At 43.8% G+C, this 18,117-nt stretch overlaps 1 protein-coding gene across 1 annotated transcript in view; it reads left to right on the top strand.

Annotated features, from left to right (window-relative positions):
* Nucleotides 1-18,117, top strand: part of sspo (SCO-spondin) — a 95,838-nt gene that overhangs the window by 54,976 nt on the left and 22,745 nt on the right. The window contains exons 60-85 of the mRNA XM_041240307.1: nt 510-635; nt 992-1,083; nt 1,961-2,146; nt 2,316-2,486; nt 2,975-3,227; nt 3,609-3,655; nt 3,760-3,930; nt 4,510-4,638; nt 5,087-5,226; nt 5,849-5,943; nt 6,030-6,079; nt 6,214-6,384; nt 6,861-7,031; nt 7,576-7,655; nt 8,789-8,958; nt 9,407-9,453; nt 9,866-10,066; nt 10,331-10,501; nt 11,038-11,235; nt 12,160-12,259; nt 13,545-13,765; nt 14,209-14,358; nt 14,868-15,034; nt 15,657-15,817; nt 16,438-16,658; nt 16,943-16,978. Coding sequence (XP_041096241.1) covers nt 510-635; nt 992-1,083; nt 1,961-2,146; nt 2,316-2,486; nt 2,975-3,227; nt 3,609-3,655; nt 3,760-3,930; nt 4,510-4,638; nt 5,087-5,226; nt 5,849-5,943; nt 6,030-6,079; nt 6,214-6,384; nt 6,861-7,031; nt 7,576-7,655; nt 8,789-8,958; nt 9,407-9,453; nt 9,866-10,066; nt 10,331-10,501; nt 11,038-11,235; nt 12,160-12,259; nt 13,545-13,765; nt 14,209-14,358; nt 14,868-15,034; nt 15,657-15,817; nt 16,438-16,658; nt 16,943-16,978 — 3,725 coding nt within the window. The remainder of the gene's footprint in view (nt 1-509; nt 636-991; nt 1,084-1,960; nt 2,147-2,315; nt 2,487-2,974; nt 3,228-3,608; nt 3,656-3,759; nt 3,931-4,509; nt 4,639-5,086; nt 5,227-5,848; nt 5,944-6,029; nt 6,080-6,213; nt 6,385-6,860; nt 7,032-7,575; nt 7,656-8,788; nt 8,959-9,406; nt 9,454-9,865; nt 10,067-10,330; nt 10,502-11,037; nt 11,236-12,159; nt 12,260-13,544; nt 13,766-14,208; nt 14,359-14,867; nt 15,035-15,656; nt 15,818-16,437; nt 16,659-16,942; nt 16,979-18,117) is intronic.

The raw sequence follows: 18,117 nt of genomic DNA, 5'->3' as shown, positions 1-18,117 counted from the left end.
CTACTCACTTCTAAATCTTTTGTAGTCATCTTTGTATTACTTTAGTATAAATACATGTTAATTTGGATTCATATGTTGTTTTTTTCTGACTTTATGTGAATGAAAAGACACACATTTGCCCATTTTCCCATTGGAAATAGTGATATTTTGAAATGTCACTGTCCTGGTCACAAAAGCAAAGTTTGTGGGGAATAATAACCATTTTCTGTACTTTTGAGGCATAAGCAATTAGGAAATAACACTTACTACCCAGGAACAAAAATTGTGTTACATAGTGTAATCATACAGTATACCGAAGATGGGCAGGGTATTGTTATTAACAGGAGAGCCAGTGCTATGAAAGATAAAGCAGTTTGCAACACTGTTACACAGAATGCCAGTCTTATACACATTCCTCTAATTTCACTGCAGTTTTAGTGCAGAGTATTTATTGTGGGATACTGAACCAGGATATGTTCTGGATATAATTACTGGTTAAGTTTCCTCTCCTGTTTCTCTCCCTGTATCAGCATGTGTCTTGAGGGGCATGTCTCCTGTGATGACTCGCAGTGCCCCGTGAACTGTGATTGGTCAGCCTGGTCGCCATGGACACCCTGTGACAGTAGGTGTGGTGTGGGAATTCAGGAGCGCTACAGGTCAGTGATGTCACTATGCATTGTTATTACCTGCCACAGCTTCTATGGGCTCCACTTACAAAGCTTTATTTAAAGAATGTTTTTTTCAAGTTCAAATGGAAAAAAAAACTTAATTTTATTAATAAAAAAAAAAAAAAAAAACTTTAAACAGCTGTCAAATTAAAGCTTTGTGGACAGAGGCCAGTATTACTTAAAACGTGCTTCAGTCGGAGTATTTATTCATTCATTCATCCAGTTTCACAATTATTACCACTGTGTACTCTGTTTAACCTGCCTGTAGAATTGCTGCTTGTCTTGGTTATTTCCAGAAGTGTAAATCACTTTTTGAAACATCTTTCTCAATGTCTCTTCCCCAGGTCTCCCTCAAACCCACCAGCTCTGAATGGAGGCTCTCCCTGCTCTGGGGACTCGGTGGAGGCACGCGAGTGTCACAGCGACTGCCCGACAGGTAGGATAATGAGGCTTTCTCATCGGGAGAGTCACAGAGCACTGAGAGACCGGTAGGGAAGTGTGAGAGGGCACAGCTGAGAGAAAGTGTAATGCTGGAACTGTAATCAATGCAGACAGTGTGACACAACTAGACTGCAGGACTTTAGGACATTACAGGCTAGCTGCTGTTATTGGGTTTGTCCACTCACTGCTGGGCTGAGATCAGCTTCATTTATTGGAAAGATTGTGCTGTCCTTTTAAAACACATGTGTTGTTTGAACAGTTACAACATATTATTAACAGCAGTGCCATTATCACTATTATAATACAGCCTTTAAAGTTATTTGTTATGTTTGTTTTTCTGAAATTATTTTTGTGCACTAAAAGAGTTCACTTTTTGAAAGCTGCACTCAAGTGTCTCTGTGAACCGTTTCATCATCTCTCAGCTGTGCTTTACTTGCCTTTCTGTTATTGAGTAATAAATGAACAACTGACCTCCATAGAAAACAATGGGAGAGCCGTGTCCGGTTGCTGTTTTATTCGGGTATTATTTATTGACGTGTAACATCTGAGTTCCTGGATCTTGATGTTCCCATTTACAGTATATAAGGGTGTACAAAGCGAAAATATCCACCCTTATAAAAGTTTACCACAATACAGTTCCACTGTAATTTTGTTGTTTTCCCACACTTTTCCTGTGGTTATACCATGCATTTACCGTGGATTGCCATGTATTCTAATATACTTTACATCTCTGTGCTTCACAGTGCTTAGTGCTTTATTACACTTTGCTATCATTTTACTATGAGAGACTTTTATAAAATTGGGTCTGGGATGCTGGTTGGAATGGATGGTGATGCTGCTGGTGGTGTCTCTGTGATTGCTCTGTGCTGCAGGCTTGGAGTTGCCAGGACAGCAGTGGAGTGAGTGGACACCTTGGTCTCAGTGCAGTAAAAGCTGCTTCCTTCATGTTGATAACGTGGGTGTGAGGAGGAGGTTCAGATCCTGTAACGATACCACGGGCGATGTCTGCTCCGGAGCGGCTGAGGAACAGGAGCTGTGTGCTACCCTGCCCTGCCCAGGTAACAAAGCACAGAGGAGAGGGTGAGGGAGAGCTCTGTGAACTAGTCAGGAAGAAGGGGGTGTCTCCATTTCTGAAATAACCTCAGCATCCAGCTCTGTTGAATTTCTGTAGGTGAAATCATTTTCTTACTTGAATAATTAACATTGTGGTTTTTGATTTCTTGCCAGTGCCGGGAGGGTGGAGCGGCTGGTCTTCCTGGTCCAGCTGTACCTCTGATTGCGACTCTGGGGTCCAGACCAGAAACAGGAGATGCACTGCTCCCCTCCCTAAACACGGAGGGGTGGATTGTCCTGGGCCACACATCCAGACCAGAGACTGCAACACACAGCCCTGCCAAGGTACCTCTGACTGGGATACAGACCCCAAAGAGGCACTGGGATGGGAATCAGTACTGGTGCTCTGCTACTCTCCTTTAACGTCTAATTAAACCTGGAGATTGCAGAATCAAACATTTTTCTTCACAATGTGATCATATAGAGCACAGTCTACTCTTTGCATAGATAACTCCAATATTAAAGCAACCTACCAGGATCATCACATTATGAAGTGAGGGCATTGACTCCCCTTGTGTAATGAAAAGATTTGCTTACCAGTGTCACCTCTGCCTTCCTGTCCTGTCCTGTCCAGGCTGACCACCCTCCTGCATTCATACTTTCCATTGTGACCCTGTCCAGTCCAATATGACCACTCTCCTGTATTCTCCCCTCCCTCTTTGACCCTGTCCAGTTTAGTCTGACCACTCTCCTGTGTTCTCCCCTACTTCTTTGACCCTGTCCAGTTTTGTCTGACCACTCTCCTGTGTTTTGTTTCCCTGTCTGTGTTGCAGATGCCTGTCCGGACAACATGGTTTATCAGAGTGTGGAGGAGTGCCAGCGCTCAGGCGGGGGCTGTCCGAGGATGTGTCTGGACCTCACTGCCAGCGTGGAATGTGCCACGGCCTGCTACGAAGGCTGCTACTGCACAGAGGGGCTGTACCTGCAGAACGACTCCTGTGTGCCCCTCAACCAGTGCTGGTGTTACCATCTGGGGCAGCTCCACCCTCCAGGCACCACTCTGCTATGGGACTCATGTAACAACTGGTACTGCCAGCTGACATCTTATCTCTAGTTCCTCGGTGTGAAAGAGGAAATTGTTTGGTTGTGGGATCAGAAGACGCCCACTGAATCTTCAGTTCTCCTGAGCTGTGTGGGGAATTGCTACAGTGAGGGAACATAATTGGGGAAAAATTTGGGAATAAAATAATTGGGCACTCTAATTTTTTTTTTTTAAATGAGTGGTGAGTGTATGAAAGGAGTTACCTACCCATGTTGTTCATGCTGAATCATTGTGATGAATTAAGACCCAACTTGGCAAAGCTTTGAGTTTGATAAGCTATTAGGAACAAATAGCCTCCTCTTATTATTATTTATTTCATTATGTTCGTATGTTGTAACACCCCTGTTTCTCTGGGTCTCTTGCAGCACATGTTCTCAAGGCAAGATGGTCTGTGGAACAATACCTTGTCCAAGTAAGGGAGATCTTCTCCTCTTCGGTTACAACATGGTAGTTAATAACACAGTAACTCAGTTGTGGCTGCAGTGGCACTTCTCTGATCTCTGTATCTGTTCGCAGTGGACTGTGGCTGGAGCACATGGACTCAGTGGAGCTCCTGCAGTAAGACCTGTGACGTGGGCACCAGGAGGCGCTACCGCTCTGGAACCAATCCACCAGCAGCGTTCGGGGGGCGGGAATGCCCTGGCTCCAGTGTTGACATGGACTTCTGTAGCCTGCAGTCCTGCAAGGGTAAGGCTGGACCCCCAGTGCAGCAGCTTACAGATTGAAGAAAAAGCATGAGTGACAGTAGAGTACAATAGTTTCCTTATAAAAGTATAGTATAGTTAAAGCATACATACCTGTAGTAAAGCATAGTCAAATCATGGTATATCACAGATAAGCATTTTAAAGCCCAGATTAATATAAAAAAACATGGTATACGTAGTATAACTAGGGGAAACGCATGAGAAAATGAACTCGCAAGTGGTAAACTTTTACAAGTGCTATTAGGGCAATTGCACTGACTGCATGATGTGAGTGCCTTTTGTCTCAAATGAGTTTCATTAAGTTAAAACCACAGAAAGCAGCATTTTTCAGAAACAGAGATATTTTAGGATACAGACACGGTCTTCCTTGGGACATTCTAGCGGTGGGCCGAGGATACAGATAACAATTGGCCACTAAACCGGGGTAAAAAAATTGGAGACGATTAAATTTATTTAAAAAAAAATACAGTTTGTGTAGCATTGTACTGTGGCACTGCGTATGTCTTAGCTGCAGTTATATCTGTGTCTCTGTGCTAGCGTGTCCTGTTTCATGTGTTCCCAGGTGTGTGGAGTGAGTGGGCCTCCTGGTCTGAATGCTCAGTTCCCTGTGGAGGTGGCTACAGGAATCGAACCCGCGTCGGTACAGGCTCACGCAGCAGCGAATACGCAAGCTGCAACGTGTTGCCCTGCGGTGAGTGTTGCTGTGGCTCTAGGGTTGAGCAGACAGAGATACTCTGGTACAGTGACACCCCAGCGCTGCAGAAAAGCAGACTGCCAGAAGAGAGCATTGATCAAGTAATCATGTGAACCTGGCAGAAACTGAATAGCAACGAGTAGAGGTTGTTTGTTTTACCTTGAGTGCAAGTTAAATGACTGCACCTGTACAAAGCCTACAAAAATGTTAAGAATTCTGCAAGATGACAATTCTTGTTTGATGTTCACTTTAAACAACCTTAAGAATGAACAAGGACAGCAGCTGCTGGCAGAGCAATCCAGATCTATCCAGGAATTGGCCAACCCAAAGTGCAATGTGACCGATCCAAGATCCATTACTACAGATAGAGCAGATCTAGTGCCCCTTAGCATTACAAAGCATGTGTCTGTTGCTCTATCTATGCCTAACTCTCTCCTCCTCTCAGGTAACGTGTCCAGTTGCCCCAGTGACCGGCAGTGGAAGGCATGTGCGGACTATCATGTGACCTGCACTGACCTCTCCCTGGACTCTGTGAACAAGACCTGCGAACCAGGCTGCTACTGCCCTGAGGGGACTCTACTGCAGGTCAGCTCCACCCCACACTGGAAAACAAGCACCACACTGCCTCTCTAGAACACAAGCACCACACTACTTCTCTAGAACACAAATACCACACTGCCTCACTAGAACACAAGCACCACCCGGCCTCTCTAGAACACAAACACCCCACTGCCTCACTAGAACACAAGCACCACCCTGCATCTCTAGAACACAAGCACCACCCTGCCTCTCTAGAACACAAGAATCACGCTGCCTTTTTAGAACACAAGCACCACCCTGCCTCTAAAACACAAGCATCATGCTGCCTCTCTAGGACACAAACACCACGCTGCCTCTCTAGAACACAAACATTACAGCGCCTCTCTAGAACAGATGCACCACTGCCCCTCTAGAACAGAAGCACCACACTGCCTCTAGAAAACCAAGTGCCACACAGCCTCTGTAGAACATAAGCACCGCATGTTTTTCTAGGACACAAGCACTACACTAAGGACTTTTCTGTCGTAGATTTTGACTTCTGTTGCTCATTGATTATTTTAAAGTTGCTCACTTGGAACTATCGGGTGTCCTCTGTTTCATGTGTTTTCTAAGCTAAGTAGTGTCTGAGTTCTAAGTTCTCTGTTCTCTCCCTGTCTGTGTGTTCCAGAACGTGGAGTGTGTCCCTGTGTCCGAGTGCCAGTGTGTTGAGAATGGGGAACAGTTTTCTCCAGGGGATATTGTGAGGAGGGACTGCAACAACTGGTAACTTCTCATCCGCTTCTCTAAACATGCTTAATACCAGCAGTTAAGTTTCACTTGTTAATCAATGCTCTCTTCTCTGTCCCTAGTTCTTGTGTGGATGGGAGGATTACAAACTGCACTCAACTCAGCTGTGACGGTAAGAGACACGTTACAGTGTCTTTAGGAGAGGAGACTGTGTGGTTCAGAGGTCTGAGATTAAATAAACCCTGTGACCTGTGAATTAAAAACCCCCCCCCCCCCCCCCCCCCCCCCCCCCCCCCCTAACTGCAGTGAATGGCCAGTGGTCCGAATGGACTCCGTGGAGCGAGTGTTCTGTCACCTGTGGGACTGGACTGCAGAATCACTACCGGTTCTGTGCCAGCCCAGCTCGGTCAGGGAGCGGACTGCCCTGCATCGGACCTGACAGGGAGGACCAGATCTGCAACACTGCTCCCTGTGCACGTGAGTCTGACGAGATGCTCTCTGTGTGTAGAATACAGGAGAGTCTTTTCCTTCATTTACTATAGCAGCTCATATAAACTATAATTCAACCTCTTGTTTCAAAGAAACAAGCTTGAAAATCAAATGTATCCCACATGGTGAAGAATTAGGACAAACAACATTTATATTGCCATTCATTTTTGCCACTGTTAGATGCCATATGGTGCTACATGAGTTACACAGCTTTCTCAATGACATGCGGTTCATATAACCAACACCGCCCCTGAGTTTGATCCATTTGAGCTACAATGACACAGTAATATTCTGTGATGTGTAAACCTTTCTGAAAACCTCTCTGTAAATGACAGTAAACCTTTCTTTAAATCTCTTTGTAAACCTCTCTGTAAACCTCTCATTAACCTCTCTGTAAACCTTTATGTAAATATTTCTTCAAACCTCTGTAAAACTCTGTGTATACCTCTTTGCTTACGAGACAGTAAGCGGAGGCTGGAGTGGGTGGAGTAACTGGACGGAGTGCACCAAGTCATGTGGCGGGGGTGTTCGGAGCCGCAGTCGGGAGTGTGACAGCCCAACCCCTGGCGGAGATGGGGATTATTGCGAGGGTCCCAGCTCTGAGGTCAGCTCCTGCCACTCACACGACTGCCCAGGTAAGACGTTGCTGCAGCACAATTACAGCATTGCTGAGGTTAGTGCAGTTCTGTGCATCTGTGTGTGTGTGTGTGTGTGTGTGTGTGTGTGTGTGTGTGTGTGTGTGTGTGTGTGTTTGTGAAGGCATTGCTGAGGTCATGTGTGTGTGCATTGCTGCGATCACTGAGTCTGTCTGTGTGTGTGTGCATTGCTGAGATCATTGATTCTGTGTGTGTGTGTGTGCATTGCTGCGATCACTGAGTCTGTCTGTGTGTGTGTGCATTGCTGAGAATTGATTCTGTGTGTGTGTGTGTGTGCATTGCTGAGATCACTGAGTCTGTCTGTGTGTGTGTGCATTGCTGAGATCATTGATTCTGTGTCTGTGTGTGTGTGTGTGTGTGTGTGTGTGTGTGTGTGTGTGTGTGTGCATTGCTGAGATCATTGATTCTGTGTGTGTGTGTGTGTGTGTGTGTGTGTGTGTGTGTGTGTGTGTGTGTGTGTGCATTGCTGAGATCCTGTTGCATGTGAGTTTGTGTCTGAGCTCACTGATGTGTCTCGTTGCAGCGGTGGACTGTTCCTCCATCGATGGTTCTGTGTTCAGCAGCTGTGGCCCGTCCTGCCCTCGGTCCTGTGATGACATCTCGGTGAGCTCCTCTTTATTCCTGCCCTATGCTACGCTAAACTTTTCAATGTCTGTTTGTCAAACAGTATTATTTCCAGTATTAGATTAATCATTGTCAATACTGTCTACATGCCTGTCAATGAAACTACTCTTTCTAGACTTGATAAATGTTATGACAGGTTAGCTGGCTTTGTTCAAGATTGTTCATACATCCCATTGTGTTATGAGTTATGTTTTTAGTAATTAAATTTTTCATTGCTTATTTTTACTTATTTTTGAGTTTTATGTAAATTGTTTTTTTGCAGGGCTTTCGCTTTTTATATACTGTATGAAATTGTTTTCAGTTACTTTCTAGAATGCTTGGGCTTCTATAGTAACTCGACAGTACTTTCCTTTGCTGTCTGCCACAATGAAACCCTTATGGTCACAGGCAGATCCTGCATTGTTTTGCATTTTGCCACAATTTGCAAATTTTAAATTCTCCCTATAACTGTAATATAGCTTTAAATCCCATGAACAAGCCTTCTAATTCTAATCTCGTTTCTCGGAAGCAGAGTTTCTAATAGAAATGTAGGAATTTGCTGCTACTCAGTATTTGGGGTGGGTTTAAAGTATTGAGAATGAATCACTGGGAAAGGTAGTTTTTTTTTGTTTTGTATTTTTTTTTTTTTATGGGAAAGGGGTGTGAATTGAGTAACCATTTCCAGTGTGTGTTGAGTGTTTTTCGGTGTTTATTAGCTATACACTGATTTAATTGTTTTTATATCGGGGGTGTTTTATCTGTTTTTATCAGTTATATTATATCCAAGTATTATATGTATTTAGCCTAGAACAAAGGAGAACTAATAGGAGTGAAGTTTTTCAAATCTTAAAATGAGTTGACAAATGTAACCCTAACCAACTCAGAAACTAAAACCCCACCGAGTTGACACACAGCTGGAAATTAAGTAGAAACAGACATAGGAGAGAGAGTAGGAGTCACTTCTTTATACACTTCTTTTTACATTCTTAAAGACCCCACTTGACAAAGTTTTCAAATCAATCAGCCTCTAGGAACCGGACAAGCACAAATGGGCTGAATGACCTGCTCTTGTTCTTGTGTTCTCATGCTATGCCGCAGTGTGTCTGCTCTAACTGCCCGCCCTGTGTTTGCAGCATTGTGTGTGGAGCTGTGAGCCGGGCTGTTACTGCAGTAGTGGGAAGGTGCTGAATAAGAACGGGTCGGCCTGTGTGGAGCGGCAGGACTGCACCTGTCTGGACCTGCGCACAGGGGAGCGCTTCCTGCCAGGAGAGACCGTCCCGCGAGCCGACGGCTGCAACAACTGGTCAGAGCACCCTCCTCTACACATCTGACGAAACTCTGGGATTAAAATGACATTCATTTTATCATGTATTTCTTAATACGGAATTCCCCCTACTTTTCATGCACGTTTCAAGGGGTGTTTACTGTTTAATCGATTATAATGTACGCATTTATCAACAATAATCGATGCATCAACAACATTAAAATTTTCAAAACATATGGATTTTGATCAGAAGATCCACTAGCTAAAAAACACTGCTGTGCATAGAAGCTAAACAGCAAGGCACACCTTACATTCAAATGAAAACACTTCTGATTAAAACCATTTTTTTAAGCACTTGAGTTGAAGTGAGAAAGCGTCACCCATTTTAATTCTAGTGGTTTCCATCAAAGATACTGTTTATCAGCTCCATAGCGCTTACTGAATACAGGGTTTTATTGATTTTAATTTGAAAGTATTTATTTTTCAGTACCTGTGTGAAGGGGAAGCTGGTCTGCACTAATGTTCCCTGTGCCGGTGAGTTAATATACTTTAACCATGAAAAGCTGCAATAGGGGGTCATAGTCGGAGTCACTCTGGTCAAGTCTCAATAAAGGAAGGATGAAAACTACTGTGGCTGCCTATACGCCTACCAGCACAGGATCACAGTTTTCCTAGTTGCAGTTTTCCCATGCTTTTCCCATGTTTGCCATGCATTCTAATATGCTTTATCATACTTCTCTGTGTTTTGCCATTCTTTCACTGTGCTTTATTTCACTTTGCTATGCTTTTAGTGTGGGAAACTTTTAGAAGGATTTTGAGATATATATATATACTGAGAACTCAGCATGGCTTATACAAATGGAAGGTTATCCTAGCCATAATGAGCATGCTGAGGGGCATTGAGGTAAGTTGAGGCGGGTGACTCACGCGGCTGTTTGATCTGCAGTGTCCGGTGGCTGGTGCGAGTGGTCAGGCTGGACTCCATGTTCCAGGACCTGTGGGATGGAGATGGTGACTCGCTATCGGAGCTGCTCCTGCCCTGCACCCCAGAACAAAGGAGCGGAGTGTGAGGGGGTACATGAACACCACGCGGACCTCGGGGTGCAGATCGAGAGGAAACAGTGCCCCTCTGTCTCCTTCTGTCCAGGTAAGGCGTTATAAGCACAGAAACCAGGACCAGAGGACAGAGTAAGAGATTAGGTTAATGCTTAGGACAGTAGGTAGAACATTGATATATGGAATGGGTTACCAAGCCATGTTTTTTGATGATGAATTATTGGGATCCTTTATGACCCGACTTGACAAAGCTTGGAGATCAATCAGCTACTAGGAGCCGTACAAGCACTGGTGTTCTTAAGAACATGCTCTGGTGTTCTTAAAAACATGCTCTGGTGTTCTTATGTCAACCCAGTTCATGGGTCCTGGAGTTCATGGGGTCCGTGGTCCCTTTGTGATGGCTGTGAGGGGACGTCTGTCCGGACTAGGGAGTGCAACAGCCCCCCCGCAAGGTTTGGAGGACTGCCCTGCCATGGAGAGGTGCGACAGAGCCGAGGCTGCCATGACAACGAAACTGTCTGCTCAGGTCTGTCTAGTCCACATTTGGGCTCAGTGATCAATTGTGAATATACTGCATGCAGTAGTTAGAGAATGCTGAGACAGCTAATTGTAGCCTGTCTGGGAATTGCCAAAAACATGTGACCACTCATTTGCAATGCATGTTTGTGACTGGTGAATAAGTGACAAGATTTTCAGGATTTCTCTGCACTGTCTTAGTCCCCTTCAACCTAACCTAACAATTTACCTATCTGTCAACCAAAGTTTTGGTTGGTAAATCTTTATAATAAATACAATATTCAGTGTTTGCGTCACCTAGAATTTTAGGATTGAGACACATTTAAAAAAAAATAAACTATGTGAGCATAATTTTAGATATTTTATTTAACATCATGTAATTAAAGACACTACAAAATGATATTGCAAAAGTCTGCCTAAGCCATAATAGTATTTCATGTAAGATTTCTAAATATCCAATTTTTCTATTTTTGATCCTTTAGAGGTTAGAGCCACTGCCTTTTCATTGCAATGGCTCTAACCTCTCTCTGTCTCTCTCACATTTAGAGTGTGGAGGAGGACTGGAGGAGTTCCCTTGTGGGAAGCCTTGTCCTCGCTCCTGCAGTGATTTCCATAGTGACATGGTGTGTGAGGACAGCGGCGAGTGCCAGCCCTCCTGCGGCTGCCCCGGACAGCAGGTCCTCCAGGATGGGGAATGCGTGTCTCCGTCTCAGTGCCGCTGCAAATACCAGAACAACACAGCCGGTGAGGAGAGCAGACTGACAGATCTGACAAGCTCTCAAAGACTAATAATTGTCTACGACCCATACGCTTGACAAAGCAATGACCCCAGGCAAACTGAATGCAACACTCACTACCTTGACATCAGCTCTATGTATGTTTGTAAACGCTGACAGTGTGTTCCATTAAGGGGGGGTGACTGTAGGAGAACTACATTTCATAATCTTCAGATTGTTTGAGTGGGGTTCTAGTGAGGATTTCTAATGTCTTGAGCAGTGAAAACTTTTGTAAAATAGTATCGATAATTTCAGGGATGGATTATACCCTTGCTACCCCCAGTGCAGACACAAACCCTCTCTCTCACTTTACACCAGAAGAATAAACCTTATAATTCTAGAAAAGTTACATTAAGGAAAAGTTATTTGCACACAGGTGCTTCAGTAGTGGAGTTCAGAGCATTTGGAAAAACACATGGCTAATTTACAAAGAACGCAATGTAGCAAACACCAGCTGCTCTTTAACTTTCATTATTCTGCAGCTAGCAACATAACTACTGTAAAAACTACACTGGCAATAAAACTGTTACAGATTAACAAACCACAGGCTATTATATTGATGATATTAGTATGTGATTGTATCATGGACGTAGGCTATGTCATCTTTAGAACAACAACATACATTTTTTCTGTTGCATCTCCTGTTCAGAATAGAGAAGCAAGACCGTTTCCATATTTACACTTCACACTTCAGAGTATGGCAGAAATTTGCTGCTACCAGGTTGTGGAAGCTTTGGTTTCTTAACAGGTGCTGGTACGTCTGGATACCAACAAGTATGTAAAGTATTTTATGTAAAGGTAGTTTAGTAATGGACCGAGATGGTATTGAATGTAATGACCCTATAATTCCTCCTGTATGTAATGCGCATGTGATGTCACACTCTCTCTCAAGGCATGCCTGAGACAGGGAATGGTACCTGGGTGTGGCCGGGCTCCACGCTCTGGGAGTACAGCGAGCCAGGGGAGACCATTCATACCGCCTGCCAAAACTGGTAAGAACACAATCAATACAATACAATACAATAGAGATTTATAAAGCGACTTCTGTAGTACACCTCAAAATGCAGTACAAATAATATATATTAAAAAAGCCTTTCAAACAAAAACATTCTTAATTTTAAGTTAAAAAATTAGCACCGATGCTGAATCCCTGATATATTTCAGGAAAGAAATCCATAAATAGGAAGCATGGTGCCTGAATGCCCTCAATACCTCCTACAGTTTTGAGCCGAGCCTCTGGGATGGTCAATAGCCCTGCAGTAAAAGAGTGTAGAGAACGGGCTGGAACGTATTCAGACAACAGGTCTGAGGAACTTGCCCATGAAGGATCTTATTGGTCAATGACAAAATCTTAAAATCAGTCCTGATGAAGGCTTCTCAAGACTGGAGTAATATGCCGAGTCAAAAGAGAGGCCTGGTACGAGTCTTTAAGACCATTAAGGGTCATACCCTGTTAGCACAACATTTGCCTTGACTGTAGCGATCTAATTTAATAGGACAGAATCTAATTGTATTTGTTAATGTTCCCACTGTTTTAGATACTTCACCTGGTAGGCTATTCCATGCATTTACAAATGTGTATAAAATGCTCCTTACCATCAGTTAAACTCTGCTCAGCTTCCATTAACTGTATGCCCTCTCATCCTACTAAATTAGGGATTTGGCTTAACTTCATCAGTAACATTTAGGATTTTATAAACTTCAATAAAGTCCCCTCTCCCTTCTTTTTTCAAGGCATAAGACATTGAATTATTTTATCCTGTCTTTTCCTTTATAAAGGTTTACCCCAGTAAATTTGCAACATAATTTTGCATTGTTAGTATGCATTTCCAGTGGTTATACTGAGCATTTAGTTTCCCATGGTTTGCTATGTTTTGAATATGCTTTCGTACCTCCCTGGGCTTCACAACGCTTTCACTGTGCTTTACAACAACAGCAACAGCAGCACTGCACTTACAGTACACAGCACCATTCAAAGCGTTTAACACATTTTTGCAAATGTGATTCAAAAGTAATAGTTGAAAGTAAATAAGAAACATTTAGTTGTTAGTCAGCTATTTAAAGTCAATTCGCAATCTTAAGGCAATGTACCAAGAAATGCTTTTTCAAAGAGAACAAGATTTTAAAAAACAGGGACAGACTGTGCTTGTCTGACCAGTTACACTTTGCTAGTCTTTTACTACAGTACACTTTTCTAAGGGTTAACTTGTCTTGTCCTTTGATGGTGTTGTTTTACTGAGCGAGCAGCATGTGTGATGTGTTCTCTGTACCCCTCAGTACCTGTGACAGTGGACACCTGCACTGCAAGGCCGACCCTGCCTGTCGACTGGACGGCAGCTGGAGTCCCTGGGGGGCATGGTCTCCCTGCTCTGAGAGCTGTGGGAATGGGACTCAGTACCGGTTCCGAGAGTGCAGTAACCCCACCCCTCAGAATGGGGGGAGGGGCTGTCCAGGAGAGGTGGAGCAACAGAGGGACTGTAACTCCCAGCTCTGTGGAGGTAAAATTGTGAAATTTAAAATGCAGTAAAGAATAATTACAAACAGTAAATTCAGTGGCCGATATTTCGACTAGAAGACAGCTACACAGCTCTCTGCCATCCTCGAAGCTGAGAGATCACCAGTAGGTGTTGCTTTACTTAAAAGTACAATAACCGATTAGTAAAGGGTCATTTCAACACTTTCTGGGGTGTTTTAAAACTGAGAAGCTGAATTATATTGTTAATGAAATAGTTCTTAGGAGTTCTTACAAATGCCAGCTCAGCTTAGCTTGTGCAAGCATGTTGTTGTGGATGTCGTCTCATTATGAAAATAAATAAATAATAAGGAAAAAAAAAAAAAACATTACAGCAGGCCAGCAAGTGTGTTTGACTTTTGTGTATTTTGCATGTGTCTGTCTGTGTATCCTGCTGTATATTCTGTGCGTGTTTCTGTCTGTCTGCAGATTCCAGTCCTTGGTGGGAGTGGTCTCCGTGGCTGGAGTGCACTGTCACCTGCGGGGGAGGGGAGCAGATTCGAACCCGCTCCTGCCGTTTCCCAGACTGCCCTGGGCTCTCCCAACAGAGCAAGATGTGCAACACTCAAGTGTGCCTTGGTGAGTAACACCTGTGTTCGGCTGAATCGATCACAGACACGTGTTAGTGTGTCTTCTACTGTTTGTCTACCGGGAATCAACAGTGTATAAACTTAACAACACCTTGTGTGTGTTCCTCTGTCTGTGTGTCTGACAGGGTGTAACAGTACTTCTGGAATATGTAAAATTTATCAGATACAAATCTTTTATGCTACAGTTTAACGTTTATGCCATGGTTTTGTTGTCACAATCTAAAATACCCAAATTCTCCCCCTCCCTCCCATCACATTCATCACCTCTCTCCCACTCCCCCGTTCCCTCCCTCTAACCCACTCCTTTCCCCACCCTCTACCCCCTCACTCCATCTCCTCCTGTCCCCTTCCACTGACTTATCTCGTCCTCTTTCCCCATCCCCTCTCTCTCCCCCTTTCTCACATCCTCTTTTCCTCTCATCCTCTCCCTCACTCCCCTTCTTCCCCCACCCTTACCCTCCCTCTCCTCCTGTCACCCACTTCCTCCCCCTCTCTCAGAGGTGGGCTGCCCTCCAGATCGTCTGTACCGCGAGTGTCTCCTGGGTGAGGGGTGTCCCTACAGCTGTGCCCACGTGAGCGGACAGATGGAGTGCTTCAGCGAGAGCTGTGAGGAGGGCTGCCACTGTCCTATCGACACCTTCTTTCACAATGGCTCCTGCATTACGGTGAGTGGAGACAGCCTTAGGACAGAGGGAAGGAGGCACTTCTTTACACAGAGAGTTCAAATTGTAACTGTAGCAAAACACAGATTTAAATGTCCAGGAATGGCTGGGCTAACGTAGTGCTTGCTTTCTTGATGCATGTCGCTTATGGAGTGCTTTTTCAAAATCTCATCATCTTCAGATTTCCATATGATACATTTTTTTTACCGTGTTCCCATTGCCAAGTATGATAACGTTGTCAGGTTTTTAAAAATATCTTTTAATGTTCTCTTTCAACTGAAAGGGTAACAAGTTTACAATTCCAAGTACTTACCATTTCAGTAGGATAACATTGCACAAACTGGATTCTGGTTGCATTGAAGGCATGGTTGAGTGACGGCACACTTCCAGCTAAAAGTGGGGTGTTCGTCTGACCGGTCAGTTTGTAAGTTTGGTGTTCGTGACTCTAAGATTTTATTGTACTCTGTATATTGCTGACTCCAAATTGCAAGGTGGAGCAAATAAGAACACTCCAGAGTCCAGCCCAGGAGGACCCAGGTGCCTGCAGGTAAGTGCTGGAGCCTCACCCAGAGTAATGATCGACAGTGAACCGCAGTTTTTGTGACAGTTTGTGATTGTGTTGCAGGAGTGCCCCTGTGTGCTGGACCAAGAGACCCTGCAGCAGATGCAGAATCACTCTGTGAATGCTTCTGCCTCCCCGGCCCCTCTGACCGCTCAGGGGGCCGCATTGACCCTCGGAGATGAGCTTCCTCCAGGAGAGGCCCTCTATCACGGGTGCAGCTCCTGGTGAGTACAGACAGACACTGCAGGGTATAGTACAGCCTACACTCAGCAAGCTGCAGGACAGTTGATAAGATTTTCTTGATGTGTTTTCATTATTATTATTTTTTTAACAGTCAACAAACAAAACGACAAATACAAAACAAATATAACTCCTGGGGAGTATAGACCCTCTGAGGTATAGTACAGCCCAGACTAGACTGGCATGGTGCAGAGCACTCCTGCTTAGATTTTCTTAATTCTTTCAGGTCAGGTAGCAGCACAGTGCACCAGATAAGTCAGTAGATGCACCTAATAATTATCAGCTAAGTTACAGACAGAAGATGCTCAGGCTGCAGGGCTAGGAGAGGAACACCTGTTACAGAGACTGGTATGGGTGTGCTTCCTGATGACACTAAGTGCAATACAAACTCATGCTGGCAATAGTTGTGATCTGGGATGAAACTACAGGTTTTACACATGTTTTATTTTTGCATTTGCAAACACCGTTAAAATGTAATTTTAAAATGTGCATAACATGCTCACTGCAGCAGTAATTGTATAAGTTAAACACCAAGGTAATAATTAATTTGCCTGTGTTTGCGAGGGAGTGCCTGCTTAACAGCGCTGTGTCCTGTGTGCCCCAGTGTGTGTCAGCACAGCCGATGGAACTGTTCCTTGTCCTCCTGTCCCCTGGACGGGGGCCTCTCTCCCTGGGGCCCTTGGGGACCCTGCTCCTTGACCTGTGGAGGCCTGGGCCACAGGACCCGCACTCGAGACTGCACCGAACCGGCACCGGTCCACGGGGGCAAGGACTGTGCCGGAGCGAGAGAGGAGGTGATGTACTGCCAGACGCCTGACTGCCCAGGTAATGGTGACAGGACGTTTCTCCTGCTCTCAGTCTGTTTCTGTTTTTTAAACTTTGTTTGTAAGTTTTTATTTTTTTTTATTTTTAACATCAAAAGAACAATTTATCAGAAAAATATCTCTAAATAATAAAAAAGCAACAGCATTAATAGAGAGAGAGAGAGAGAGAGATGCTTGATTACGTTCTCTAGAAGGGTATGGAAGACATAGCAGTTGGAGTTGGTCCACATGGGATAGAAAAGGTTGCCATGCTTTGTAAAAATGGATAACTATTTCTCGTTGCAGCTGTCACACATCCCACAGAGGAGCCCACTGGCCCAGGTAACTATATCATGTAGATTTGCTTGTGTAGCCAGTTGGTTTAGAATAGACCATGGATAGTTGGCTGCCACTTCCAGCCCAAAGCTGTGTTCCAACCAGAACCTACAGTACATTTTAAGTGGAACCAATTAAATACCTGAACCGTTACTGAAACACTAAATCCATTGATTATTCTAAACAGGTAATGGGCCTGACTTGCCTAACCCTGGTTTATATCATGCTGTTAGACGGTTTCCAATTTCCTTATTAAAGCTGAATGCTTGGTGACTTTCCAAAAGTTTCCACCATGTCACCCTTTCTGTTTTTAAATACTTTTATGAACACGCATGCAGAAGTTGGATTAGCTGCTGTATAAATGCATTCTTGGATTAGCTGCTGTATAAATGCATTCTTGGATTAGCTGCTGTATCAGTGTATTCTTGGATTAGCTGCTGTATCAGTGTATTCTTGGATTAGCTGCTGTATCAGTGTATTCTTGGATTAGCTGCTGTATCAGTGTATTCTTGGATTAGCTGCTGTATCAGTGTATTCTTGGATTAGCTGCTGTATCAGTGTATTCTTGGATTAGCTGCTGTATCAGTGTATTCTTGGATTAGCTGCTGTATCAGTGTATTCTTGGATTAGCTGCTGTATCAGTGTATTCTTGGATTAGCTGCTGTATCAGTGTATTCTTGGATTAGCTGCTGTATAAATGCATTCTTGGATTAGCTGCTGTATAAATGCATTCTTGCCATCATGTTCTCTTGTAATGTAATACAAGTGCAAAGTGTACAGTTACCAGACTCAGAGTAGTACTGATTGTGTCCAGCTGGAAAGCTAGAACCAGTTAACTTTCATTACAATCACATGGGAACTTCTCCATTGCTCTCATCAAGTTCCAGCACTGATGGCTTTGTTGGTGTTCAGTAGAAACCCTTCTAAAAGTTTCTTACAGTAAAAGCCCAGCAAAATGTAATAAGGCATTGATAAGCTTTGTAAAGCCCAGAGAGGTATGACCTTGGAATAATCATAGGAAAAAATTGATTAATCATATACAGCTATGGTAAAAAAAAAAAAAAAAAAAAAAAAAAAAAGTTTTGCACTACCTAGAATTTTAGGATTGAGACATACAGCATGACTTTCAAAAGAGGCAAAAGAAA

Source organism: Polyodon spathula, chromosome 3, assembly GCF_017654505.1.
Source record: "Polyodon spathula isolate WHYD16114869_AA chromosome 3, ASM1765450v1, whole genome shotgun sequence".
Taxonomy (NCBI): domain Eukaryota; kingdom Metazoa; phylum Chordata; class Actinopteri; order Acipenseriformes; family Polyodontidae; genus Polyodon; species Polyodon spathula.
Note: the sequence above shows the minus strand (reverse complement) of the source record. Positions and strands in the feature narration are given on the sequence as shown.